The 26,418-nt window shown below is 35.1% G+C and overlaps 1 protein-coding gene across 1 annotated transcript; it reads right to left on the bottom strand.

Moving 5' to 3' along the window:
* Window positions 1–26,418, bottom strand: LOC117114145 (importin-4-like). The gene is made up of 25 exons (XM_033257702.1): window positions 26,243–26,418; window positions 24,151–24,237; window positions 22,337–22,416; window positions 21,094–21,135; window positions 20,696–20,828; window positions 19,918–20,054; window positions 19,276–19,318; window positions 18,506–18,673; window positions 17,924–18,007; window positions 16,957–17,094; window positions 16,495–16,658; window positions 15,898–16,145; window positions 13,229–13,333; window positions 12,598–12,723; window positions 11,492–11,615; window positions 9,888–9,999; window positions 9,582–9,706; window positions 9,363–9,440; window positions 8,494–8,651; window positions 7,520–7,713; window positions 5,377–5,556; window positions 4,604–4,812; window positions 3,953–4,085; window positions 2,055–2,229; window positions 1–1,720 (listed from the first exon to the last, which is right to left on the bottom strand). Exons 1-25 carry the CDS (start codon window positions 26,330–26,332, stop codon window positions 1,587–1,589), a joined length of 3,267 nt encoding a protein of 1,088 aa, XP_033113593.1. The 5' UTR covers window positions 26,333–26,418; the 3' UTR covers window positions 1–1,586.

Below are 26,418 nucleotides of genomic sequence, written 5' to 3'. Positions count from 1 at the left end.
AAAAAAAAAAAAAAAAATGTAATATTTATAAGCTTATTTGAAGTTATCAAATAAGTCATTAACTGCCAAGTTCCAATCAGAAACAAAAATGGTTTATGCTTATTAGACACATTTTACTACAAAAACCCTTAAATTGATTTACCAGCTAATTTTTGAATTTTCCTCTTTACAGACAGTGCATCCTTAACACTCAGAGAAAATGATTGCAATTTAAAACTTAAGGATGTTTGCATTTTAACAGGATTGCAAGATAAATGTTGGCTCACCATAAATAATAGTATAAGTATTTTGGTGTGGCAGTGTCACAATTAACACCAACACGTGTATATACATACATTCTTATTTCATTAATTTTAACATGCACATGATCTATCATACTGTCTGGTATAAAAAATGAAAATTTTACACATTATTCTAAAAAATGACAGAAAACTTTGGTAATATTTAAATGAGTTGTGCATTCCTATCATCCTAATATGAAAAATAATCATAAATACAATTAAGAATTATTCAATTAATTAAGTTTATTTTATTAAAGTTTCCTCTTCTCGATGATTTGGTTAATCCTCCTTGGAGATGATCAGGAAAATTGAATAGCAGAGAGATGAATAGGATGTCACAGCTGATAGTCTGCTTGCCCGTGTAACTGCTAAGAAGAATAGCGTGGCACAGCTAATACAGTAGAACTTGCCTAAAGTCAAACTGGCATTGAAAAATTGTTTGACTTGGATAAAATTTGACTTGCAGATCGTTAATTATGGAAACCACAACAATTTGGCATGTAAAATAAGATCAACTTAGAAATTATTCAAGTTAGGCGAAGTCGACTTAGGCAAGCTTAACTGTAGTCTGCTTATCAATGGAACTACTAAAATGAATGACATGTCACATTTAATAGTCTGCTTATCCAAGTAACTGCTAAGATGAACAGCATGCATAACTAATATTTGCTTTTCCATGTAACTGCTAAGATGAACAGCATGTTACAACTGATAGTCTGCTTATCCATGTAATTGCTAAAGATAATAGCATGCCACAGCTAATAACAGTCTACTTATTCATGTAACTGCTAAGATGAATAGCATGCACAGCTAGTATTTGCTTTTCCATATAACTGCGAAGATGAACAGCATGCTATAACTTATAGTCTGCTTATCCATGTAATTGCTAAAGATAATAGCATGCCACAGCTAATAGTCTGCTTATCAACGTAACTGCTAAGATGAATAGCATGCACAGCTAATATTTGCTTTTCTATGTAACTGCTAAGATGAACAGCATGCTACAACTTATAGTCTGCTTATCCATGTAATTGCTAAAATGAACAGCATGCTACAACTGATGGTTGTAGCACTGAACTGCTAAGATGAGCAGCATGCTACAACTGGTAGTCGGCTTGTCCATGTAACTTCTAAGCATGCCACCCAACTGATGTTTACAATGTACAGCATACCACAGCTAATAGTCTGCTTGTCCACACTACTGCTACAATAAACAGCATGCCACAGCTGAGAGAATTGCTTGTCCACACTACTGGTACGATGAGCAGCAAGCCACAGTTGGGAGCCAGCTTGTCCTCACTACTGCTACGATGAGCAGCATGCTACAGCTGAGAGCCTGCTTGCAAGGTCTTGCGGTAAGGATGACAGTAGCTTATTGAAATCATCAGGATTTTGATTGTGAACACTCTGAACGATTTGAATAATGAGCCCCTGCGTCACTGTTGAAAGAGCATTAAAATCTGTTAAAAACGTCATTTTCATATATGTCTTGTAATTATAGCCAGTTGACTTCATTTGGTGATAATCGTTTACAAAATATCCAATGTTCAGCCTGAAAAATTAATGATTTACTTGAAAAGGGGTTGCTTTTACTTAAAATGGCTAAGGCTAGCAATTTTGTTTAGGATGACGCTGTAGAGCAGAAGGTTTCTACATGAAACTACAGAGGAATAAAACAATTTTAAACATATCAAATCTTTACTTTTATCAACATTAACAATGATCATTAAAAATGATAATATTAACATGAAAACTGGTTTAATGGTACTGTACCTTCATTGATTTCTGTAGTACCTAGCACCTGCGCAAAGACCAAAAGCAGCTGTGGAATAAGCGGTGGGATGGATTCATGAGCGGTACCGTACAAATGATGGATGCAGCGGAACACTGTGTTGTTCTCTTCCTTGTCCTCCTTCAAGGGCAGCAGTTGAACAAGCCGTGGAAGAACCTAAGAGAATTGATAATTAATAAATAATTTTTAAAAAGTGATAAAATATATAAAGCATTTTGTTGCACCAAGTCTTGAAAATGTGCGTGACCGCAGGATCGGCAGTCGGGGGCATCGAGCATTACCAAAGAGGCAATTTTATAATTTTTTTTTTTTTGGTTTTTATTTCTTAAACCAGAAAACTACTGTTGGGCTATAAAGTGCTTGTGGGCATTAAGCTTTTCACCAAAAGGAACTTTTAGAATTTTTTGATGGCTCAAAACCACTAATGTTTTTGAGTGTAAAGATACAGCATTATCATAATGATTTTCATGGTCTGAGGCACAAAATGCTTTCTTCCAAGCCAGCTTGAAACCACATCTGACAAATCAGCAGTGGGATCAATATTTCTCTGGGTCCATGGTTCTCTGGAAGATGGGCCGCACCCACCTCTGTCCGCTGTGGTTGGGGCTCACCCACCTCAGTCCCGCCATGGTTGGGACAATTAGATCAGCCAACTATGGCTTATAAAATAATTCTAATAAATTTTCCCAAAGAGTTAAGTACAACTTCCCGATCACTGGGGCAGGTTTCCCTGATGGCTGGGACTGGGCCCTGCTGGACACCATGCTGACAATACAGTTACCTTACTCGCACGAATAAGCGCCTGGGTGCTTAAAATATTTGTTTGCACTTTTTGAGGGGCGCTTATTCAAACGGGGCGCTTATTCGAACGGGGCCCTTATCAAAACAAAGTGGAAATTAAGGGGGCGCTTATGGAAATAGATGAAAATCGAGGGGTTATTATGACAACTTATTAAATTCAAGAGGCACATTTTGAATGAAAAATGATTATATAAGGACATCAGGAAACCGCAAATTACGAATGGTGGTGCTGCGGAAAAGATAATCGTCCAGAGAGCATGGCTTGTCATGACAAGAATGTTGTTAGTGCATTATTACATAACAGCAGAATAGCAGATGAAATTAGCAGTGGTGGTTACTTGTTGGCCATCGACCGAAAGAGATTAACAGAAATGCATGATCATTGCAGGTTTTCTTGAAAACTCAGATGAGAATGCGTTATTAGGTGCAAATTTTCGGAAAAGCAGTAGGACTAGGCTATAAAAAAATGTAAGAAGATGAAAGTTGGAAATATACTGTCTATCCAGAGAGCTCTCATCTGTCCAAGATAAATATCCTCATTTTGATATTGACTAAAGGAGAATTTGATTCCACTCAACACCTGAAATCATGCCAACATCCACAGTCCAGAATTGATTGAATTATTGAGGGGGAGTTTATTCAAATATTTTATTCGAGAGGGGCGCTTATTCGTGCAAGTAATGTATGTCCATAATGTAAATTTACATACACCTGCGCACCTATCCATACCTGGTTAGCTATAAATAATTGTAATAATTTAAAGTATGAACACAATTAAGGTTAATTAATTTTACCATTTCATTTAATATTTTCTGATGTATGATGTATTTCTGATGTTGTCCTTGTGAAGCGTTTTGATCAATTTGGAAAGGCGCTATATAAATCATATATTATTATTAGAATTAATGTAACGGATGATTGCTATGCCTTGTTCTACAGTATGCCTCGGCAATCAAAGAATGGTTCCATTAAAAAGTACAATTGAATTGTATCACAAATTAGATGACGTCTACATACAATTAAAAAAAACTAGTTATAGACAGGTTAAAATCCAGGTCATTTGATAGGCCTCAAGTACCTGGGAGACAGGAACTGCTTCAGTGTTGGTCAACACCAGTCTCGCAACAGCACCGCATATGTTGTCAATTACTCGTTGGTCATCTTCCTTAGCAATTAAACTTGAAATAGCACTTAATAAGACTGGGTAATGTCTAATTTATGAATGAAGTTAAGAAAACAGATAAACAGCCTAAGAAATACAGTAGCCAGTGGCAGATTCAAGAGGGAACCGAGCTTCCCCCGGCCCCCAAGTTTGTCAAAATTATGAAAAAAAAAAAAAAATGATAAAAAAGGAAAATGTTAATCAAATTTACGTCTGAGAGTGCCATTCTAGAGGTACCATAATCATAAATTTTCTTATCTCAGCCACAAATATGGTGGGGCTGGGTATTTTTGCTGAGGTGGTCTAATTTCCATTTGTGACAGTCCCTCCCTGGGGGCCTCTCTACTTCAAATCCCTAGATCCGCCACTGGCAGCTAATGCAAAAACAGTAAAGCGAAAGAAAAACAACATTGCTACATATTCCATTAAAAATTATATTCATTTTATAAGATGTTTTTATACACAAAGGATTATTAAAAAATTTAGAATGATTCATTATATTATTTTAAACAAAAAACTGCTGGTACAGCGAGTCTAGCAAATCCTACAAAATCTATTAAAAGATACGAGAAAACAGTTTCTTTTCCATGCTCAGCTAGCACACCAATACCGAATACTGCATTACTGCGTACTTCTGCATCATCCTCCTGCATACCTTGGACAAAGACGGGAACGAGGTGACCGGCAAACGGCTGAATACAATCTTCCATTGCAATGATCGTTTCCGAGAGAGTGCCAATTGAAAATGACTTCTCCGCTACGGTGCAGGACTTTTTCTAAAGAGAAAGAAACTGGCTTTGATATTGAATAGAGTCTCATTACACTCTGATAATATGAGGCATGCCATCCCAACACCAGCATACTGTCACAATGTTAGACTGAGTAATTAGCGTAGGAATGTGGCTGTATGTTATACTTTAATAGAGAGAATCTGAAATATTTGTACTCATAACTTTGGCAATAGTAAGTCGATTCCAGGCAACTGTACCTGTTAGCAGACATATATCTGCCTAAAAGAGACTGCTGGCTCTGAGATACACAAACAGGGTGAATGCGATAAGCATCTATTTTCAAGCATGATTTATTTTTAATGCAAGCCAGTAAGTTGAAAAATCCATTAAAAAACAAAAATATCAGGACAAAAGATAATTGGATTGTGACACGAAATATAATACTAAAAATAACAACAACAATAATGAAAATGATAATAAAAATAAAAACAGTAGTGAAGACTACAACTATGAAAAAAAATATTACATCTACGATATTATGATAATAATACTAATGTCGAATATAATACTATACAAACAACAAAAATAAATATTTATATTAATACACACCGTCTTCATTACAAGAAGTGGCAGGGCTCCTGCTAAGTATGGGCCAAAAGCCTGGCCACCCATTGCTTTTGCCAGGGACGGGATGATTTCACCTGCATATTCAATCAACATTTCATCATGTTCCGCCTGCTGAGGGTCCTCATCGTAGTCCTCCTCATCATCCTCATCTTGGCAAGCTGTCTGTCACAGGAGAAAAATAATACTTATTCCTTATCTCTCCCAGTGTCTGTGATTGGTTGTGATAATATGATTAACTATTCTCATTGTTGATTTAAAGTACTGCAGTCTGTTATTATGCTGCCATACATATCTCTATATCAAAATCACTAAATTTGAACTCAGGATTTAAGCACCTAAAATTTCAAGCTTTAATTCAAGATCACTTTGAGACTTGAAAATTAAAGATTAGAGGGTTAGCTGTGTGTAAAAAGATTGAAGATGTTATCTTTTTCTTTGAAAAAGTGTCGAATTAGTGACAATGGATAGCAGTTTTTAGAGAATGTAAGAAAAGATAATTTGAAACTTAATCTGTGGGCTGATGTTTGGGCCAGAATGTGCAATGCTGTGGGAGATGGTACCATGGAGGGGTGGGGGTGGGGGTATTTGCCACCTCTTCAGCACAAGTCATTTTACCTTCTCAGCATATGCCAATACTTAAACTCTTAAAGTGACTTGCACAATGAAGGGTTTTTTTTTTACTCCCAAGGTAGAGGTTGAGAGTGCAAGCCACAAACATAGCACTACTGACTGCTTCTTAAATGATGAATGGAAATTGGAATTGACACTCTATAAACCTAATCTCAGGTAGTGAACTTTACCATATCTGTGAGGGGAAGGGAAAGCATGGAATTTGAAATGGGAGAGGTAAAGAAGTTACAAACTACATTCCCACTTCTGCAATTTACCATCATTAACTTTAAGTACTTCAAAGTTCATTATTTTGAAAATAATTTATTATTATTTTTTTTTTAATACAAAAGCAAAAGGCATAAGAATAGCACTTGTGTTGACAGATTAAACTTAACTTTATTCATTTTCACATATAAGATTTAACCCTTTCACTGCTGTAGGTATATGCACCCCCTGTGCTGGGACTTTTTTTAACGAAAAAAGTTAATTTTTAAAATAATTCAAAAAAAATACTAAAAGAGGTTATTTCGAAATTCTTTTTCTTTGTTGGGGCGAGCAATAGGTTGGCCTACGCGAGGAACATTGATATTTGGTATTTTGCATAATTAGGTAGTCATGTGACCTCAAAGTCGCCATTTTTAATTTCTGTTTTTTCTCAAATTTTGATAAAAAAACCCAATTTTTCCCAATGAAATTTTTATGGAATGTTTTTTTTTTTTACTTTATGATGATGCAGACACACAAGATGAATAAAAACAAAAAAAAAATGAGTTAGTTTGATCGTTTTATTCAAAACCGCAAATAATCAAAGTTTTTCTTCAAAATTGTGAAAATATAAAATTTTGCAGAAAATCACTGTTAGATGTACTTTTTGCCATTTGTTTTTATTTATGCTTTATATAATCCAGATTGTAAATATAAATGCATCGTTGCAAACATCATACGGTTACTTTATTATAAAATGTATTGTATTTATTGTAAAAATTAGCCTGTTCTATTGTGTGAAATGTGGAAAGGAAATCTGCGGACAAGGCATTGCCACCTTGACCCTGTGCAGGGCCTCCCAAGTTGAGAGAATAATAGTTTTCGTCCTTAGAATCACTGTCGTCACTATCATAGTCGACTGGGGGAAAAGAAATGCAAGAATCATCCAATTCAAAGTTATCTCCACTATCCGTATCTGCAAAGATCTGGTCCATAGCTTCGTCAACATTGTACCGTCTGTTTTGAGGCCGTGCACCCGCCATTTTGCGCCTAACCACTTGAAAACACTTTTTTCTGATAAAAGGTTAATTATAGTTCATAAAAAAAAAACTATAGAGGGCGCAGAACCTCTTCCTGATTTTTAACAATATTTTTTCTACATACCCGGTAGTACCGGGTACGTGCAATTCAACAGTATATGTTTATACCCGGTATTACCGGGTACACGCAGTGAAAGGGTTAAGAGATAGGACTGAAAATAACACAGACTGGGAAATAAAAATAGAATAACATTTTGCTGACCTCTCACCTTTAATTGCAGTACATTTCTTATTGCACTTGTGATACTTGACACATGACTTTGCTCAGAAACCATTGATCTGCTGCCCTCTTTCAGCATCTCATTTATTGTCTCTAGTGTTGCCATGACGACTGTCCTTTCAGAGTCTGTGTTGATGACGTTGATAAAACAAGGTATAACCTTCTCCAAGGCCTTTGCAAATACTGCAAGACAAGGAGACATACTTCATTAAAATACATAAAATGGATATTAGCCTGGTTCTCGAGAGACCTAGTATCCGGAGCTAACCGTTAGCGGTATCCGGAAAACCGGTAACGGTTAGCAAGCGCTATTGGTTAGCAAGTGAGTGCATTTCTATCATCAACCAATCACACGTACGCGTTTACAATTTCCAGTTTCTTATTGGGCAGTGATTCGATCATCATATTCTTGGTATCTGGATTGGGATTTTCTCTTATGAACGCACAGCAGCTAACGGTTAGCATGATCCGGATCCTGCTAACCGTTAGCAGCCGTGTGAGAACATAGCCATAAATAAGTTTATGTAGTTCATGCACTGCACCCTCTGTAAGTGGTTGTCGACATATGGTAAACCACAAGAGCCCCAACAGAGTACTTTGGGGATTCCAACTTTACGGTTTTTTTTTCCATGGCACTTTTCAAGTTTAACTTCTTACCAAATTTTATTTTACAAAAACATGCGACATGCCTCAATATGGTTATGACATCACATATAACCATAGGCACATCATGATTCAGTTAGTCCACGCCTGTGCGAATTACAGCCTAGTTAAAGCATTAAGTTACAGATTATCATCCTAAATTTATCTTTACATTTGTAACTATATATGGACATACAATTTTTTTTGTCAAAGAAATTTTGATAATCTGCATAAAGAAAAGAAATTTAAATATTAAAATACCCAAAACAGAAATTAAATGAGCTTAGTAGATGAGAGAAAAGGACTGTATCCATGGCCTACCTTCACCTCCATTGTCAATTGTTCCCTGTGCTCTTGACAAAACCCGACAGATTGAACCCATGCAGCAGAGGGCAGCCTTCCGGATGTTGCTGGCCGGATACTCGATCAATTTCATGATTTCAGAGAAACATTCATCAATATGTGGCAGAAATGCTAAACTGTAATCAAAATGTAAATTTTTAAAAATGGTTGTGTAGCATTGCTAAAAACCAAAACACAGGCTATTCATGATACTCTATGTCTGATTAACAAAGCTGCTAAATGCCTAGCTCAGCAGAAATGGTATGATCCACCATCAGGCGCAGCCAAAATGGTAGGACTTACTATTAGGATTAGGATGCCGTTCGGCGGCAGATCCAGTAGGGGGATGGGGCACGGGGGCACGTGTCTCCCCCACCCTGTTTTGCCTCTAAATTTTTAAAATTTCAATGCACCATTGGAGTTATACGTTTATATATGAATAGAGTGTAGTAACCTGGGCCTAGGGAGGCACAACTGGAATAGGCTTGGCTCCAAGATTTTAAAGAGCAGTATAGTAGCAGTTTTATGAAAGCAATACGGCTTAAAGATTGGCCATTGGCAAAAGCTTGAATGCTTAGAATATATATGAGGCATGCTATTCCAAAAACCAGCATAAATTAACATACATTAGGAATGTGGAAGCATTGTATACTTTTGTACAGTAAAGTCATTTTCCTTTTACACATAACTTTGGCAATATTAAGTAAACTCCAGTAAACGACCCATCACTTTTAAAATTTTTTTTGTAGATAATATTAAATATAAAAAGTCAATTTTATTTTTTGGGTCATGGATGCTGATTTTGGGATGGAAGCCCCATAGAACAATATTACTTTTTATTGTCATACCTACAATTATCTGCTATTTCACCCAGTGCATTACAGGTGTCTTCCTTCTCCTCCAAATATGCATTCTCAACACTGTATCTGTAGATATACAATTTACACAATGTATTAAATATATTTTAATGAATAGATAACTTAATTGAGCCGAATGAACGTAGAAATATGGATTCACATACTAAAGCTTAAAAATCATATTGTCATTAAAAAACGAAATTAATATACCCTTCTATATCTTCATCATCTTCATTGTCCTCTCCTTCTATGCTAATATCTTCCTCCTCATCTACCTCCCCATCATCCTCACCAAAAACCTGTAACATTTCATTCTCATCCTCTTTAAAATGAGTCTAGAATAAGTAGAACAAAATTTTAAAAACACAATTTCATAATAACAATATTAAAAAAACAGTCTCAATAGACTATTATTTATTTTATATTTTTAATGAACAGTTCCATTTCAAATTAAATTAATTAATCCTAATTAGTTTTTATAAACAAGAAAATGAGAACTTGCTATCAAGAACTTACCACTACTCCTTCTGTTGACTGGAGGGAGTCTATCATAATCTTTACTATAGTGTCAAGGTGTGGTGCCATTTCTTCTTTCACAACAGTGGATATAGAAGCAAACAGGCCATACCTATCAGGTGTAAAACAATTAATCTCAATAGCATATACAAAATCCTGTTCTGCACTTAAGTGACATGACACAAGGCAGGTGCAGAGATCCCAAGTCTCCCGAAAATTGCGGGGTTCTCCCGATATTTTAGGCCGTCTCCCGCCCTCCCGATTTTTATTAATAATCTCCCGATTTTTTAAAATATCCCGAAAATTTCACGAAAAATGTGATTTCCACGATGTCATAGAGCAATGATACAAAATTTCTTATCTTAAGCCAATATACTATGGCGCTCGCTCAGCCTTAAAATGTCATAAACAAGACCAGGGAGTTGTTATTTAAGTTGTTTATCAAAATAACAACTCCATGGAAGGCAGGCCTAGATCCGTGGTAGAATCGCCTTGTTTATCCTCCATGTTACGATCTTTCTCATCCGCGCCGACCTCAATCAATGAGATGGCTGTCAGTTGAGTAAATAAATTTCAACAAATTAACGAAATTCGAAATCACATGTGATGGAATGGATGCCACAAGTTTTTTTCGCCGCGAAGATTTGGAACTTTGGAGAATCGGTGCATAAAAAATACTTTTTCTTTCAAGTAAGCTTCAGTTCTTTAATAACAATACTAAAAAAATCATAGTTACTAGGTTTTGGTACTAAGTAGTCTTCCGAAAAATGAAGTTTATTTTAATATCAATCCCGAAATACATGTAGGCCTAGGCTCTATCTATCTGCACTGCAGGATATGTGTGTTGTGTTGAGTGGCCGTATGCTGTGTGTAGTGGTGGTCATCACTCTGCGGCCTTAGGCCTAGTTACGCACGTACGGATGGAGTCTAGCGAGGCAGGATTTAATGTTTTTTTCATGCCATTATGTACCAATTAGTATAGGCTAGACATATATAAATGCTGACTTAAAACATGTACAGTAGTATGATTTACTAACTAAATTAAAATATATATTTATTTTTTAATTTTTCAGCAAACGTGTGGATCTTGCAAGTTGCAGTTACCTTGCTAGAATTCTATGTTCTTTGAAGAGATGTAGTAAATTAATAGCCTCTAATATGCCAATGAACCAAGCAAAGCCTTGTTGACTGTTGCCAAGAATGCTTTACTAGCAAAATTCTAAATAAATAATAATATTTATAAATTTATATAGGCCAACTGCAATGTGTAAACAAATTTGTAAAATTGTTACATGGATAAATGCCTTCACGCCTCCCTTACTGAGGTGCAGCTGGACCTCAAAATAGGGATGTTAGTGTGGCATTCTTACATACTGCACAAGAATGGTCACTTCCATTATTTTGGCAGGGAAGTTCAAGTAATAGTAGGATTATCCAAGTTCAGTACAGTGTGTGGTTCTACTAGTACTATATACCGGAAAAAAAATTAATTCAGGATGGAGAGTTCAGTATGTATTGCATTTAGCCTATAATAATGAGTGTGGGAATTACCCTATGACATGTGTCATTTTGAGAAAAAATAATGATAAGCTCTTTATACTTACGTGCATCTCCTAAGGTCAGGATCATTAACCTCATTAATTAACTTCAAGCCTAACTGTATGCTCTCCTCCACTAACGGTTTAAAGTTCTCTTCTCCAATTGTTCGCGCTAAGACACCAAGCGTATCTATAGGGTAAATAGTGGTATTACCATAAATTCAAAGTGTTCAGATAGTGTTTTATAGAGGATTGGATGGAGGTACTGTATTAAAAACAAAACTGGGCAGGATACATCTGCCCGAGTAATGATAAAAGCAGCAGCTTCCACAGTTTGGACACAAACGAAAGAAATAAAAGAAAATGAGGAAGATATATGAAATGATAAAGAGAAACTGATAGTAGATAGCAATTGCCATTGGAAGTGACATGCTAAGACCTTTGTCCAGTCAGAAAACCAACCACGGTTGAAGATAATGATAGTATTGAATATTATACAAATAATGAATGTTTATCAGTGTAATGGGAAGAATGTTTTCATGAGTTCAAAGGTTGGAATGGAACAGTCAACCTTTAAATGAATGAAAATATTCTTTCCATTGGCGAATAAAAAACATTCATTATTTGTTTTATGACACACCTAAAATAGATTCTTGTCATCTGATAATTTATGAAAAAAACCTACCTTTTCCTACATGGATATTCTTGTCATTTTATATTTTATGAAAAAATCTACCCTTTTTCTAAATAGAACAGTCCAGCATATATTTAACCAATCAAAAGATTGTATTAGGTTGATGTCATATCGTGTCCTAGGCACCGTGCAATTGGCAAAATCGGATGGAAAGAAAATGCATGGATGGAATTAAATTTCAGTGATGAGTGACGAAATGGGGTTAATAGCCAATGTCACGTGATACGAAGATGTAATGATTGTTCTATGAAAATAATTAATTTATGTGTACATAAATGTTGTTTAGGATATTTGCTATAGCCCTTGACACCTTCAAAAACTTCCAGTCAAAAATGTTTAAATAGGTATCCAGATTATTACTTTCTGACAGTGGACAATCCATGTCTTTCAACACTCAATAGATAAATATAAGAAAGTCTATACTAGCAATTTTCAATAGTAGAAAAAGAAGAATGGTTGAAGTTGTTTGCTAACATACCTACTGCCTGTATCTTTAACACCAATGCTAAGCCCATGTCCGATGCCAGTAGATACACCCGAAGATGCTCCATGATCTGCTGAAAGTATGGACACATGTTCTGCTTGGCTGCATTGGCCGTGGCACCTATTATTTAATATCAAACGTAAGAAGACACATTAATTAATTCCTATGTTATTATCATAACTGCATTCATGACTATTATGCAGATCATGTTTTCATACCAGAAGCAGATTCAAGGGGGTCCAGTCAGACCGGACCACATACATTTTTTTTAATTAAAAAAGAATGAAAAAATTCATTCTAATTTAAGTTCTAAAGGGCCATCTCCTGCCATTGACAAGTGCCATAGACACAATTTCATATCTCAACAACAACTATGGTGGGGCTCAGATAGTCTACGCCCCTCCATCTGTAAAATTCCCTCCATGGGCCCCTCTTTTTGCAAATTCCTGGATCCACCACAGATTTTGGTTTTAAGTGAAATAAAAGCCTTTAGAACAGTTGAAACACATATATTTCGTCAATTGTTGAAATGGCTAAACAACTCTATGGAGGATCAAGGAATATGTATAGGAGTGTAATACTATTTTTGATAATTATCAGGCATGAATTGCATGAAGAAACTGACCTATGGCACTAATTGCTAATTCTCTTGTGTGGACAGCCTTGGAGGTCTGAAGGCTATGTAGTAGTTTTTCCATTAAGGCTGGCAGATAAGGCAAGAGTTCATCACCTAGTAAGAAAAAAAACAAAGGTAACAAAGGTTTGATAATCATAAATGCATAAATAAAAATGGTAAAAATTATAGTGGAAGTAACAAGATATATTTGGCATCTCCTAAGCTAACAACCCAAATATATTCTGGCAGAAAGTAGGGCTTACATTGTATTCTATTTCATCATGATTTATTTCTTCGTCCAAATGAGAATGCGCACAAGCACCTATTACATCACTTGCATAATTCAGTTGGAGTTGGAGGACATTAAATTCATTGTCAGCGAAATTATGCCCTTTTCATCTTTTAAATTACTGTAACATAAGTAAGTTTGTATATGGTGCATTGTACTACAAACAATAGTATATGTTCTGATCGTACTGTACTATATTATGGTCTCACCACGAAATGAGACGCATCGTTGTTGAAATCATATTGAGATATTCACCAAATTAGGTGAAAATTAAGTCAAAATTTTTACAAAATCTTGATTTCAACGTTCTGGAATAACTCGATACTTATATTTTATGACTGTATACTTTTTAAGTGAATTTTCTTACTAAAACAGTGTTTTTTTACACATATTCTATAATTCTAGTCTGATTATTTGTACAAATTAGTTTATCTTTGAGGCTGATTTTCTCAAAACGTGGTTCTCATACACCTAAACTTTAAATTCTCACATCTCTAGGTCTACTTATCCTAGGAAAGCCATTCAAAGACCAAATTAAAGCTTATAATGTGATTTACTCAAACCTAATATAAACTAAAAATTTTTCATTTTCTAACCATGAGACTCATTTTGTGGTGAGGCCTAACCTATACAAAATATATTTAAAAATCACAATAAATTATTCGGTAATCATTTAAAACATACCAACCTAAATTTTCACAAAACATTTCCAGTGCGTAATACGTTCGAGTGATGCCTGCTGGGTCTTTATCTGCCGTCTCAGACGCAAGTCCTAAGTACCTGAAGAGCAAGGGCAAGATATGACTATGGTATTTGCTGATGTCCGGCTGCAGGTGCTCCGAGAATTGTCCGAGAGCGAAGAGCGCTGCGTTGTGTACAACCTGACTCTCGTCCTCCATCCCTTTACATATATATTGCAGCATCACTTCTAGGTGTCTGTAATAAAAGACAACTGATGTTACTTCCTACCCAAACAACAAAGATGAAAAACAACAACATATTCCTTCCCTATAGTAAACTAATGGTGGATCCAGAGATTAGAAATTAATGAGGCCCAGGGAGAGTGAGAAAATTTAAGATTATGGCACCTCTAGATGGCCGAAAATGGCACTCTGAGACTTAAATTTGAATAAAATTATATTTTTTTTCTTCATTTAAAAAAAAATAAGTTTGAAAAATCTAGGTGGGGTGGGGGTGGAGGCTGAATCTGCTACTGTAAAAATTGAAAAATCCTTTTGAAAAACACATGACACCACAAATTAGAAAAAAATAACAATATGACCTACTTGTTTCGAATATAGTCTGCACAGCCTTCTGCTAAAACTGCTATACAAATCAGAGCAGCCTTTCTGTGATAAGGGTCTTGGCTTTCCAGTGCAGGTCGTACCATTTGCATTAAAGGGGGAACAAGTTTTTCTGGGGGTAAATGCAATGCTAGTATGTCTATTACCTAAACAAATAAAAATAACAAAATTAATAGATTAACATAAACAAGCATAATTAGCTTGCTACCAGAAAACATTTTGGGTTTTTGCTACACGGTTGGTTTCAGAGAGAATGCGAGTACTGACTGTTTTAGCAAAAAAAAAAGAAAGTGATAAATCATAATGACATAATGCCTATTTTTTCCATCCCCATCAACAATGGCATCGTCGTTACCACCATCATCACCCTTATCACTGGTATTACAAATATTATCCTCAACTTAATTTACACATGTTAATCACACTCAATAACCATTTTTTGCTTGCCTGAGCACCAAAAGAGGCTGGATGACTTGATTCAGCATCCTCTCCAATTTCTTCTTCCTCATCATCTTCTGGAATTGCTGACATAATGGGAAATATTGCTTTCAAGATTGGACCAACAAGTTTTTGTTTCAAGATTGTCTAGGTAACAAGAAAAATATGATAACATTTAATCATACTGTCAATATCTTTTTATTTAAAAAAAAATATCATTTTTAACATGTTTCTATAGTGTCTGTTTAAATGGGTACCAGCTTTCAACTTCAGTGGGTACCTTTCTAAGTTCACTGTCTACTTACCTATATGGTCACCTGTAACCTCAGTGTGTACCTTTATGCAGTTCAATAGGTATATACTGGATACCAAACTATAGGATTTAACCTGGGTACTAAACTATTCACCAGATCATGCATACATAAAACTTCAGTGAGTACTTTTTAAAGGTCACTAGGAATCTAACTACAACACCTGGGTATTTTTTGTAACTTACTGTAACTACATAAAGATGTTTCCTCTCAATTTCATTCTGTATTTAACTACTGTATATCTTAATATAGCACTCCTTTCTGTGATAAGGGCTGTCTCTTATACACATCTAGATGTGTATAAGAGACAGCGGTAATCATTTAAAACATACCAACCTAAATTTTCACAAAACATTTCCAGTGCGTAATACGTTCGAGTGATGCCTGCTGGGTCTTTATCTGCCGTCTCAGACGCAAGTCCTAAGTACCTGAAGAGCAAGGGCAAGATATGACTATGGTATTTGCTGATGTCCGGCTGCAGGTGCTCCGAGAATTGTCCGAGAGCGAAGAGCGCTGCGTTGTGTACAACCTGACTCTCGTCCTCCATCCCTTTACATATATATTGCAGCATCACTTCTAGGTGTCTGTCATAAAAGACAAATGATGTTACTTCCTACCCAAACAACAAACTTGAAAACAACAACATATTCCTTCCCTATAGTAAACTAATGGTGGATCCAGAGATTAGAAATTAATGAGGCCCAGGGAGAGTGAGAAAATTTAAGATTATGGCACCTCTAGATGGCCGAAAATGGCACTCTGAGACTTAAATTTGAATAAAATTATATTTTTTTTCTTCATTTAAAAAAAAATAAGTTTGAAAAATCTAGGTGGGGTGGGGGTGGAGGCTGAATCTGCTACTGTAAAAATTGAAAAATCCTTTTGAAAAACACATGACACCACAAATTAGAAAAAAATAACAATATGACCTACTTGTTTCGAATATAGTCAGCACAGCCTTCTGCTAAAACTGCTATACAAATCAGAGCAGCCTTTCTGTGATAAGGGTCTTGGCTTTCCAGTGCAGGTCGTACCATTTGCATTAAAGGGGGAACAAGTTTTTCTGGGGGTAAATGCAATGCTAGTATGTCTATTACCTAAACAAACAAAAATAATAGATTAACATAAACAAGCATAATTAGCTTGCTACCAGAAAACATTTTGGGTTTTTGCTACACGGTTGGTTTCAGAGAGAATGTGAATACTGACTGTTTTAGCAAAAAAAAAAAAAAAAAGAAAGTGATAAATCATAATGATGTAATGTCTATTTTTTCCATCCCCATCAACCATGGCATCGTCGTTACCACCATCATCACCCTTATCACTGGTATTACAAATATTATCCTCAACTTAATTTACACATGTTAATCACACTCAATAACCATTTTTCCTTGCCTGAGCACCAAAAGAGGCTGGATGACTTGATTCAGCATCCTCTCCAATTTCTTCCTCCTCATCATCTTCTGGAATTGCTGACATAATGGGAAATATTGCTTTCAAGATTGGACCAACAAGTTTTTGTTTCAAGATTGTCTAGGTAACAAGAAAAACATGATAACATTTAATCATACTGTCAATATCTTTTTATTAAAAAAAAAATATCAATTTTAACATGTTTCTATAGTGTCTGTTTACTGGGTACCAGCTTTCAACTTCAGCGAGTACCTTCCTAAGTTCACGGTCTACTTACCTATATGTGGCAAGGACAAGCCAAACCAGTCACCGTCGCAAAAATCGATTTTGAGTTATTAATACAGTGTTAGAGAGTAAAATAATAGCTATAAAATGGTAAAAAAATCATTCAAATCGGACATTTCCTTATGAAGTTACAAGCGTTTAACCACACAGCTGTTCAAAGAACAATATATGAGCAATCAGCCTTCAAAGTTTATGATTTCAGGCATTTCTCATTCAGAAACTATCTTTAAACCCTTAAAAAGTGTTGTTTTAACATTGAAAATGGGGAAAATAACAGCATAGGATGGTGTGTAGATATATAAAGATTAGTTTAGTGCAATAAAATAGATTTTTAAAAATTTGACATTCCAGCATGTTTGGCCATTTTCTCCGAAACACGATTTGCAACGAGTGACTGGTTTGGCTTTTCTGTACCATGGTCACCTATAAACTCAGCATGTACCTTTATGCAGTTCATTAGGTATATACTGGATACCTAACTATAGGATATAACCTATTCACCAGATCATGCATACATGAAACCTTAGTAAGTACTTTTTAAAGGTCACTTGGTATCTAACTACAACATCTAGGTAATTTTTGTAACTTACTGTAACTACATAAAGATGTTTCCTCTCAATTTCGTTCTGCATTGAACTACTGTATATCTTAATATAGCACTTACCTTCTTTTTCATGCGCCCTAGACAAGTAATAAATGACAGAGCCTTGATTCTAGCATTCCCACCAAAGTTTGGATTTGAGGCAACCTGGAATGACATTAAAAATAAATGTACTATTTGTAACAAATGTTCTCTTTTTGCATTTAATGTTAGTTTTGGATATTCATCGCTGCGATAAATTGTTAAGTTGTTAATGAAATGTAGTTTAGATTTACATAAAGCTTTATATAGATGCCCAAACAAAGCACACGATGCATGGACTAACTCGTACAGTAACTTCCTTCACTAAAAATCTTTTTGTGTGTGAGCTACCCGGTCAACTGGTGCAAGCTACTCTCGTCTTTCCACAACAGTGGTCCTTTGGACCAGTATAGACAAAAGTTATTGGTCGATTTAAAATTTTCTACAGTAAAATATAAAAAGCATTGGATTGGATTGGATTTATTCGGTGTAAACACCAAGGATAGCCCACGAAAGTCTAGAAGAAGACTTATTTCCAGTGGGGTCCTTCTGGTGGTGATTGGGCAGTACACCGGGTAATTATACATTTAAAATACTATCTTGTGCATGTTCTAAAGTTTTTACCTCTAAAGAGAACACCACAATTTCTTTGATGTGTGGTACGATGATGGACACCTCGCATTCCACCAACTCATCAAACAGCTCCATCGCTTCACAGCCTTGGTTCTCATCGACAACTAAGAGGCTTTTCGTAACCAAAATCACTTTAGGGATTAAAGCTCGGAACAATGGCTAATTAAAAAAAAGAAACACAAATAATAAAGAAACAATTCAACAAAAACAATTTAATAAAACACTATTTAGTTCTGGAATGTTATTTATTTGTATATTGGTAGGAGTGCTGCCTAAATTCGATTACTTGGCATCTCTGTGGTGTTGCTTATTTTTAATTTTAACAGCAGGTGTGTATCAAGTGGAAAGGGAGCACAAGTATTATAGCAGGGACCTTCTGCAAAGCCCTGCTGTTTGGACACTGTTGATAAATTGTAAAGTTTGGTTGACACTTTGGAAAAGGTCCGCTATAGTGCATATACACAACAATACTAGCTTCTTATAGCCAGCCATACATTATAAAATGTTTGTCAGACTCAAAACTGTCTGATCAGAGCAAACTCTTGTGTAATGTTGTCAATAAAAAGTTTTAAAACACCTAGATTCATTAATAAATATGGTAAATGAAACACTGGACATGAAGTATTTTACGACTGGTTATATTGACAATACACAAGCTTTCGTGCACACAGTGCACTTCTTCAGGTCAATGTTCAGGAGAGTGTTTTATTTACTATACCAGACTAGTACGGCTCATGTATTAATAAAATCATGTCACTTACCACTTCATCGGATCCAATGTAGGTGACCAATGATGTCATGCCCCTGAAATTTATAAACAAAGCAATCATTGAACTTTTAAATTGATATTTAATACCAGTACATTTTTAACACCTCATCATTCTGTTGTTAAAAAATGTTGACACAATCTATACTTTATTACAGATTTTTTTTACCTCCCTGACAAATTGCAAGTTTTCTCCACAAGTGGGTTGGGGGGGGGGTAGAACTTTCAGTTACAATGGACCCTTGCTCCCCATTCCCTACTGTTCAAATCAAGATACAAGGCAAAAAATTAATCTGTCTGTTTGGATGGTTAACAAGTATTTATGGTGAATAAAATCTAAAAGAAAATGGCAATGGAAAATAATTTAAAGGAAATTTAATTTATTAAAAACATTTTACCATTCATGGATTAATTAATAAACTAAACCATTCAAGATAATTAAATATAATAGTTTTGTGATTAATTTATTTTAGGGTATAATTCTGTATGAGAACTATATAGAGGCCTTGAATTTTCTTAATTTTCGCTATAGTTGCCTCCCGGGTTAGTACACAATATTCTTCGGAGACCCCAGTTGACACCAGAAGGTTACCCAGAAGGTTACGGGTCAATACCCTATGTCATTAGCCGGCCTTACTTGATTGTGTAATAAGGAACCATCTTGCTCTGTGTGTCTTCTAAAAGCATTGAGAATATGTTAAAGAGACCTTTGAAATGCGGTTTCATGCATTCTGCCGCCGATGCGGACACTGAACTTAATACCATTGTACCAAGCTATGGAGAAAAGATATCAGTTTATAATTCTGGTTTAAACTAACTACGCTATTCTAAATACTGTTTGTTCAGTACGCATTTCATTGCTATACAATGATTGCTGAACACTTGATAAAAGATATTCAAAATAGGTGTCCCTCTAATTAAAAACCCTCCAATTAACGACCACCTCCAATTAAAGACCACTTTCCAGTGGTCCCAAATCTACAGGTATCTGTTATCTTTATTCTAATTAGAGACCAATGATGCGAAAGACCACAGAAAAACCATGGTCCCCAAAGTGGTCTTAAATTGTAGGGAGACCAGTATATAATAATGCCAAACTGTTATTATATATTGCCAATATATTAAGTTCATGGAATAAATTATCATCAACACAGAAAATACAGATTTTTTTCCTTTATTCTGGAATACAAACAGGATAATCAAATTACTCAGATTGCAAACAATGTTAGAGGCATGTTTCATAATCCTGATAAAAATAAATCAATGGTTCTGAACCAAGAACCCTAGGACCAAAAGACATTAACTTCCAAGTTAATTTGAATATTAAAATTTAACTATTAACCAAAACCAATTTGTGTTTATATCTTGTAGCTATTCAAATTTTTTTTTCAACATTTGATTCGCATAAAACTCACCTCCCGGTCTTTCACATTACCACTCTTAAGGCAAACGTTAAGGTTTTGGTAGAACTCTTCCCATCTGCTATACGGAAGCTCCCGTTTAGCAATCGCTGCACACACTTGGGCTAATGCTACACGTACGATATGCCTGAAAAATAATATAAAATAACAATCTGTGAAACTGATCAATACTAATTACCAAAACACAACATTAAACATTTCACAACAAATTTGAAAAAAAAATAATAAAAACACATTTCAATAGTTTCATCTGGTTTACAGTACTTATAATGATTGCAGAACTGTTTAATCAATAATAAACCAAGCTCGCAGTAAGTCAAACTGTGCTTGTTTTATTATTGATTAAACAGTTCTGCAATAGGAAAACACTAAAAAACATTTTGAAAACTTACTCTTGTTCATCTTCCATCATTCTGAAAATAGCTGCTTTAATTCTGAAATTAAAAAAAATCAAGTGACTGTATCACAAACCACTAGATACAATAACAATACAAATCAATATCGTATCAATATGGTATACGATGCAATGGTGTATCTAAGTGGTGCGGAGAAAAACCCCCACTTTCAAAAAAGCTTACCTTGCCCCCCTTCTCTTTAAGATGTTAAGAGCAAAAAAATCACCATATTTTGCGAGCTAACACTCTGTCACTTAATCATCGATATAATGGTTAATGGTTCTAAATTTATATAGCACGAAATGCAAAAACTATCTATGCGCTGTAAACACAACATGCCCCCATCCCCATTTCAAAACACCTAGACACTTCTGACTTAAGGGTGCAAGTAACCAGGGGGATGCTCAATAAATGGAAATAAATGGCAAAGTCAGGGGTGCTCACAGCGCCAGAGCACCCACACCTTTTGTTCAAAAAAAAAAAAAGTAAATTTTTGAAATAAATAGCGAAGTAAAGTTACTTTAGACAATAACAACCAATTTATGATGTATTCATACCCATCAATATGCTCCATCCTTGGTTTGCGCCTTGCAAGAAGTTCAGTTGATGTAATTTTCCTATTCAGCCCACCCCCACCCTATTTTTTCAAAATCCTGAATACAAAACTGGTATAATATCAATAAGCAATTACCATACAGGAGAATTATTTCATATTTAGGGAGCCTATTTCAAGTACTGTATTTGTGTGGTGGGCGACTAATAGAACTGTCCATTTTCCAGCGGGGTATAAATGTTTTAAACACGATATACGCATGTTGAAGTGAAATTTTCACTGGGAAGAAAATGGTTTAGGCTTACTTTTTTGGGAATTCCCACCAAATGTTGGTATGAAAACAACATAAATCCAATCAATAATGGTTGTTTTATCAAATGTAAATATGATTTAGCTTCAGTTTAATGCAACATTCGATATATTTGAAGAATATAAATAATATGCTACAGGTAGACCAGGCCCAACTAGGCTAGGTCAAGCTGAGTAGTCAAGCCGTCACGGTAAAAGTGACCGTTCTTAATAATTGTTGGTCGTCGGCCAGACGGCTCGCTGGCTAAGCCCTTGCTTGAAGGTAACTTTACAATATTTGCTTCTAACAAATTATCATCTAGTCCAATCACCTTCAGGTCCTTATATCCCAACAGTGTCCTCAACATTTTACAATAATTGCTTAGTAGTTGTACTCACGAAGCTTGGAATTCTGATGGTAAATTCTTCCATTGTTTTGTAATCTTGCGTCTCATTAAAACAGCTGCAAACTGACGAATCTTTAAATCATGCAACAGGAAAAGATTAAAGAAAAATAATTTTCAATAGTTATTATGTTATTCTCAAAATATTATAATGGAGTGGTTGCTCAGATATTCTTGGATTCAATTCTGTTGGAGACAATTCATTTTTCTCATCATCATCATCATCATACAACACATATTCTAAAACCAATATATTTTATTATCATTGTTTATGTTTACTTAATCCAACTAAAGACTACGTTTGGGACCAGAGTTCTCTTAGTCTTTAGCAGCTTTTATTTTTTTATTTGGTATCTAATTAGAATAATAAAAATAACAGACATTTGTTAATTTGGGACCACAGAAAACTGATCTTTAATTTTGGGAGGAGTGGGAGGGGGGTCTTTAATTGGAAAAGTCTTTAATTAGAGGGAGACCTGTATAAATTATTGTTTTAATTTTATTTCTTTTCACTGATGATTTTTATTTTGTAGTATGTAAGTAACATCTTGCATTCTTTGGTAATAAGATGCCATATAAATATAAATATAATTATGGCTTATACTGTAAGTCTGGCTCCAGAGGAAAAATTTGTTTGCAATATTGTACGACTGATTTTTCGAAGTGACAAAAAGCATATTTGACGGAAAATGGTTAATGAGATACAGATTTTTGAATATTTAAATACTCGAGGGAGGGGAAAGATGAAAATAAAGGGTACAGTTACTAATACCATGACAGTGTCACAATATTTAAGATATTTCATTCTACTTTGCAGCACTGCTAACTGAATCGTGAACTAATGAATATGCATAGTTGTATGATTCAAGTTAAAACGGTCTGTGAATGGAAATAAGTTACATGAATATTAATGAGGTTAAGGCAAAGTGGCTGTGTATGATTCGTGCATTTAAGTGGAGTGTAAAAGTATGCAAATGTGTTAAAAAGGGTTAGTTTAAAGGTATCTAGCCAGGAGTTGAAGATAGAATCTCTTAAAGGAAATATGTGGAATGAGGAGTGTCGGTTAAAGGACATATCAGTCGAGGCACATTTTAAGATAAAAGTACAAGGCTTATATGTAAAAGCTTAAAGTAATTATATGTGAGTGATAGATGAAGTAAGAGAGCTTCAACCGTATTTTTGAATCAAGAAATGAAGTAAAGAATTGACCGTGAGTACTGTTAATAGTTGATAAATCAGAATATCTACCTATTGGCATATATAGGGTAGTAGTACTAATAGTGCATGTATTTTGATATGTTACGGGAATACTTACCTTCAATATGTATATACATATATAAATATATGCTATGTATAATATGTTAAAGCATATTTTGATAGAAAAGGAACACCATTAGCATACCATTCTATATAAATGTTGTATTCATTTATAGATGGTCGGAGGAGGTAGAGCCAATTAGCCTATACTCAAGACTTATGTACCAAAAATACTAAAGTGATATTGCAGACTGAGGGGAAAAGCCCTAGCAGTTAGCAAGACTTAGTAGATGATCTGTACTTCGAATGCACTATTACAGTGATAAAGATTCTGGGAGGTAGCACAACACTTTGTCATTGGATATGCAAAACGAACTTTTATTAAATTAAAACCAGTTGATTTTATATATATTTTGTTTCTGTGTCTTATGTCCAGTCAATGTCGTGACAGACAGTTATATTATTATTATTATTATTTCTTACAACCATTTGCAAAATTCTACCTAAATATATTTTATGTTTATTAATTGGAATAAAAAGAATGTTCCTTACCTGGACTTCTGGACAAGCTGAAATAATTGTAGCCAGGGCCATTACCATTGCCCGATGTTTAAACAGAAGCCGGAGTTCTTGAGTTGCCTGTGAAAACAATATTCACAATGAATATGTATTTTAAAAGTCAGTATTTAGTCTGGTGCAATACACTTATCAATTGTAATCTCGTCCCACCCTGACCCTAGTGGGCACTTAGACAGGAATGTGTGAATATAAAAAAATGTTGCAAGTCCTGGACACTGCCCGACAATGTGGGGCATCATTTAATGTACATCTTTGGCTATGTATTCTGCAGCAGAATTACCCAATACCCCAGGTACATCAATGTTTTCAATTCTCGTCTTTTTTCCATCTGATACATCTCCAATTCAATCCCAGAATACAGGCCTGCACAACAGGAACACAAATATCTGTATGTTCCCAGCTTAGTCGTGGCTATATTTCCCAGCTAATGCATGGAACCGGGGAGTGGGGGCCCATGATTACAATTGACATGTGTAACATTTTATTTTTAATTTTATGAAATTTTGGAAAAATTTTACAAAATTCGGGAGAAAAGGAGGAGAATCCAGATCAAATCGGTAGAGTTGGAATGTATCAAAATGATTATTTTAATGTTCAACTAAGATATTACATTGCCGCCAAAAAAGAGAGAATCCAGGCAGGTAATCAGTATTATAATTAACATTCTGAATATGGAATAGAGTTGCATAGTTTAGTGGTTGAGATGATGCTGCTTGCCTTCTAATCCCATGGACCTAGGTTCAATTCCTGTGTCGGCAGTACTTCCACTCCCTAATATTAACAAATTGTTTTCAGAGTAAATGTGAACTCTTTTCTAATGTACATGAATTAGGCCGAAATACACACGCAAAATCTAAAGCATTCACAATTTTGTAAATTTGCAATAAAGGAAAAATTTAATAAATATCATAAGAACAATTCTTATTTAAATAAAATATATGTTTGGGGAGATTTAAAAAAAATTTGAAATATATTAGTTTTAAATATGGTTATTAACATAATATTAATAAACATGATCAAGGGGAATTTAAATTTGTTGTGGATGATTAATCCAATATTTAACAAATCAATTCTTTATATAAACGAAAAAAAAAATGTTCGACAATATTAACGGATTGCAAAGATTATATGATATATATGTTAGAAATGGTTAAACAAATAGATAAAGTTTGATAGAATTAAATAAGTTAGATAGGCCTATGTACAAGAACATCATTAAATAAATAAATAAATATGTAACTATTATGAACGAATGCCTTAGCCTGCGCCTAAGACCAAGTATTGCAAGCTTGGCTTGGCGCTGGTTTTGATTTTGATCTTTCGCCGTTTTGGTTTATTTATTTTATTTTATATTTATTAAAAATTAGTCACGATAAAACATATTGACCAGGGGCGTGACTAGAGGTGACATGGGCTAAAGCCCAACAAAACAAGTGGTCATCTCTAAACCCCTGGCCAACAATAAAAAATGATATAAAAACATATAAAATATATATACAAAACTGTAAAAAAATGTAAACATTCCCTTAGTTTATTGCCATTTTGACTAGGCCTAGGTCTAGAAAGCACGTGCCAGACCACCTGTCAGCAAATTCCTGGGGCCACCACTGGTAGCAGCGCATACCGACTTTCCCACATTTTCTAGGGGCCTAGCCTAAGCAGATTTCTTTTTTTAATGATCTGCTGTGCACTACCAACCACATGGTCTGTTGTTAACGATCAGGGGCCATGCTGGAGTATAAAGTATTAGGGCATTCATTGATATTGACAATTTGTGTGGCTGTGTCTATGCTTCTTTATATATCCCCTTCCCCTATTATGTGCCAGTCTGTGACCGCCCTGTCTAAAAAACAAAAACACACAGAGGGTAAATGATATGCAATTATTCTTTTATACAACTTGTTTTGCAACTTTCCCGCGTCTAAAGTGCTAGGCCTAGGCCTGCTGCCTTATCAAGAACACACATGCATGCGAAAAGGCAACACGACCACAATCCATGCGGGAACGATGGCACACAATGCCTGTTCATGAACTTCAACAATTTAAGATTTTTAATCCTATTTACCTGCTGAATTACTGAATTATCAGGTGTTAAAAGATTTTGCATGACAACCATCAAGCGCCCGGGAAGTTCGTCGTAATTTATTTGAGCCATTTTAGAAGGAACTGTTTTCACTTTCAACACAAACAATCCTCCAGCTCGAGAAAAGAGGAGGCTACACGGTGCTGGCAAAAACTGGG

The sequence above is a fragment of the Anneissia japonica genome, unplaced genomic scaffold (assembly GCF_011630105.1).
Source record: "Anneissia japonica isolate Jap-2015-1 unplaced genomic scaffold, ASM1163010v1 scaffold287840_len1291095_cov163, whole genome shotgun sequence".
NCBI classification, from domain to species: Eukaryota; Metazoa; Echinodermata; class Crinoidea; order Comatulida; family Comatulidae; genus Anneissia; species Anneissia japonica.
Note: the sequence above shows the minus strand (reverse complement) of the source record. Positions and strands in the feature narration are given on the sequence as shown.

Coding starts and splice junctions, on each gene's coding strand:
- LOC117114145 (XM_033257702.1), bottom strand. CDS start 26,332: ATGGCTCAAATAAATTACGACGAACTTCCCGGGCGCTTGATGGTTGTC. Junction 22,417..24,150: donor CAGCTTGTCCAGAAGTCCAG/GTAAGGAACATT, acceptor CATGATTTAAAG/ATTCGTCAGTTTGCAGCTGT. Junction 4,086..4,603: donor GGAAAAGAAACTGTTTTCTC/GTATCTTTTAAT, acceptor TTCATAAATTAG/ACATTACCCAGTCTTATTAA.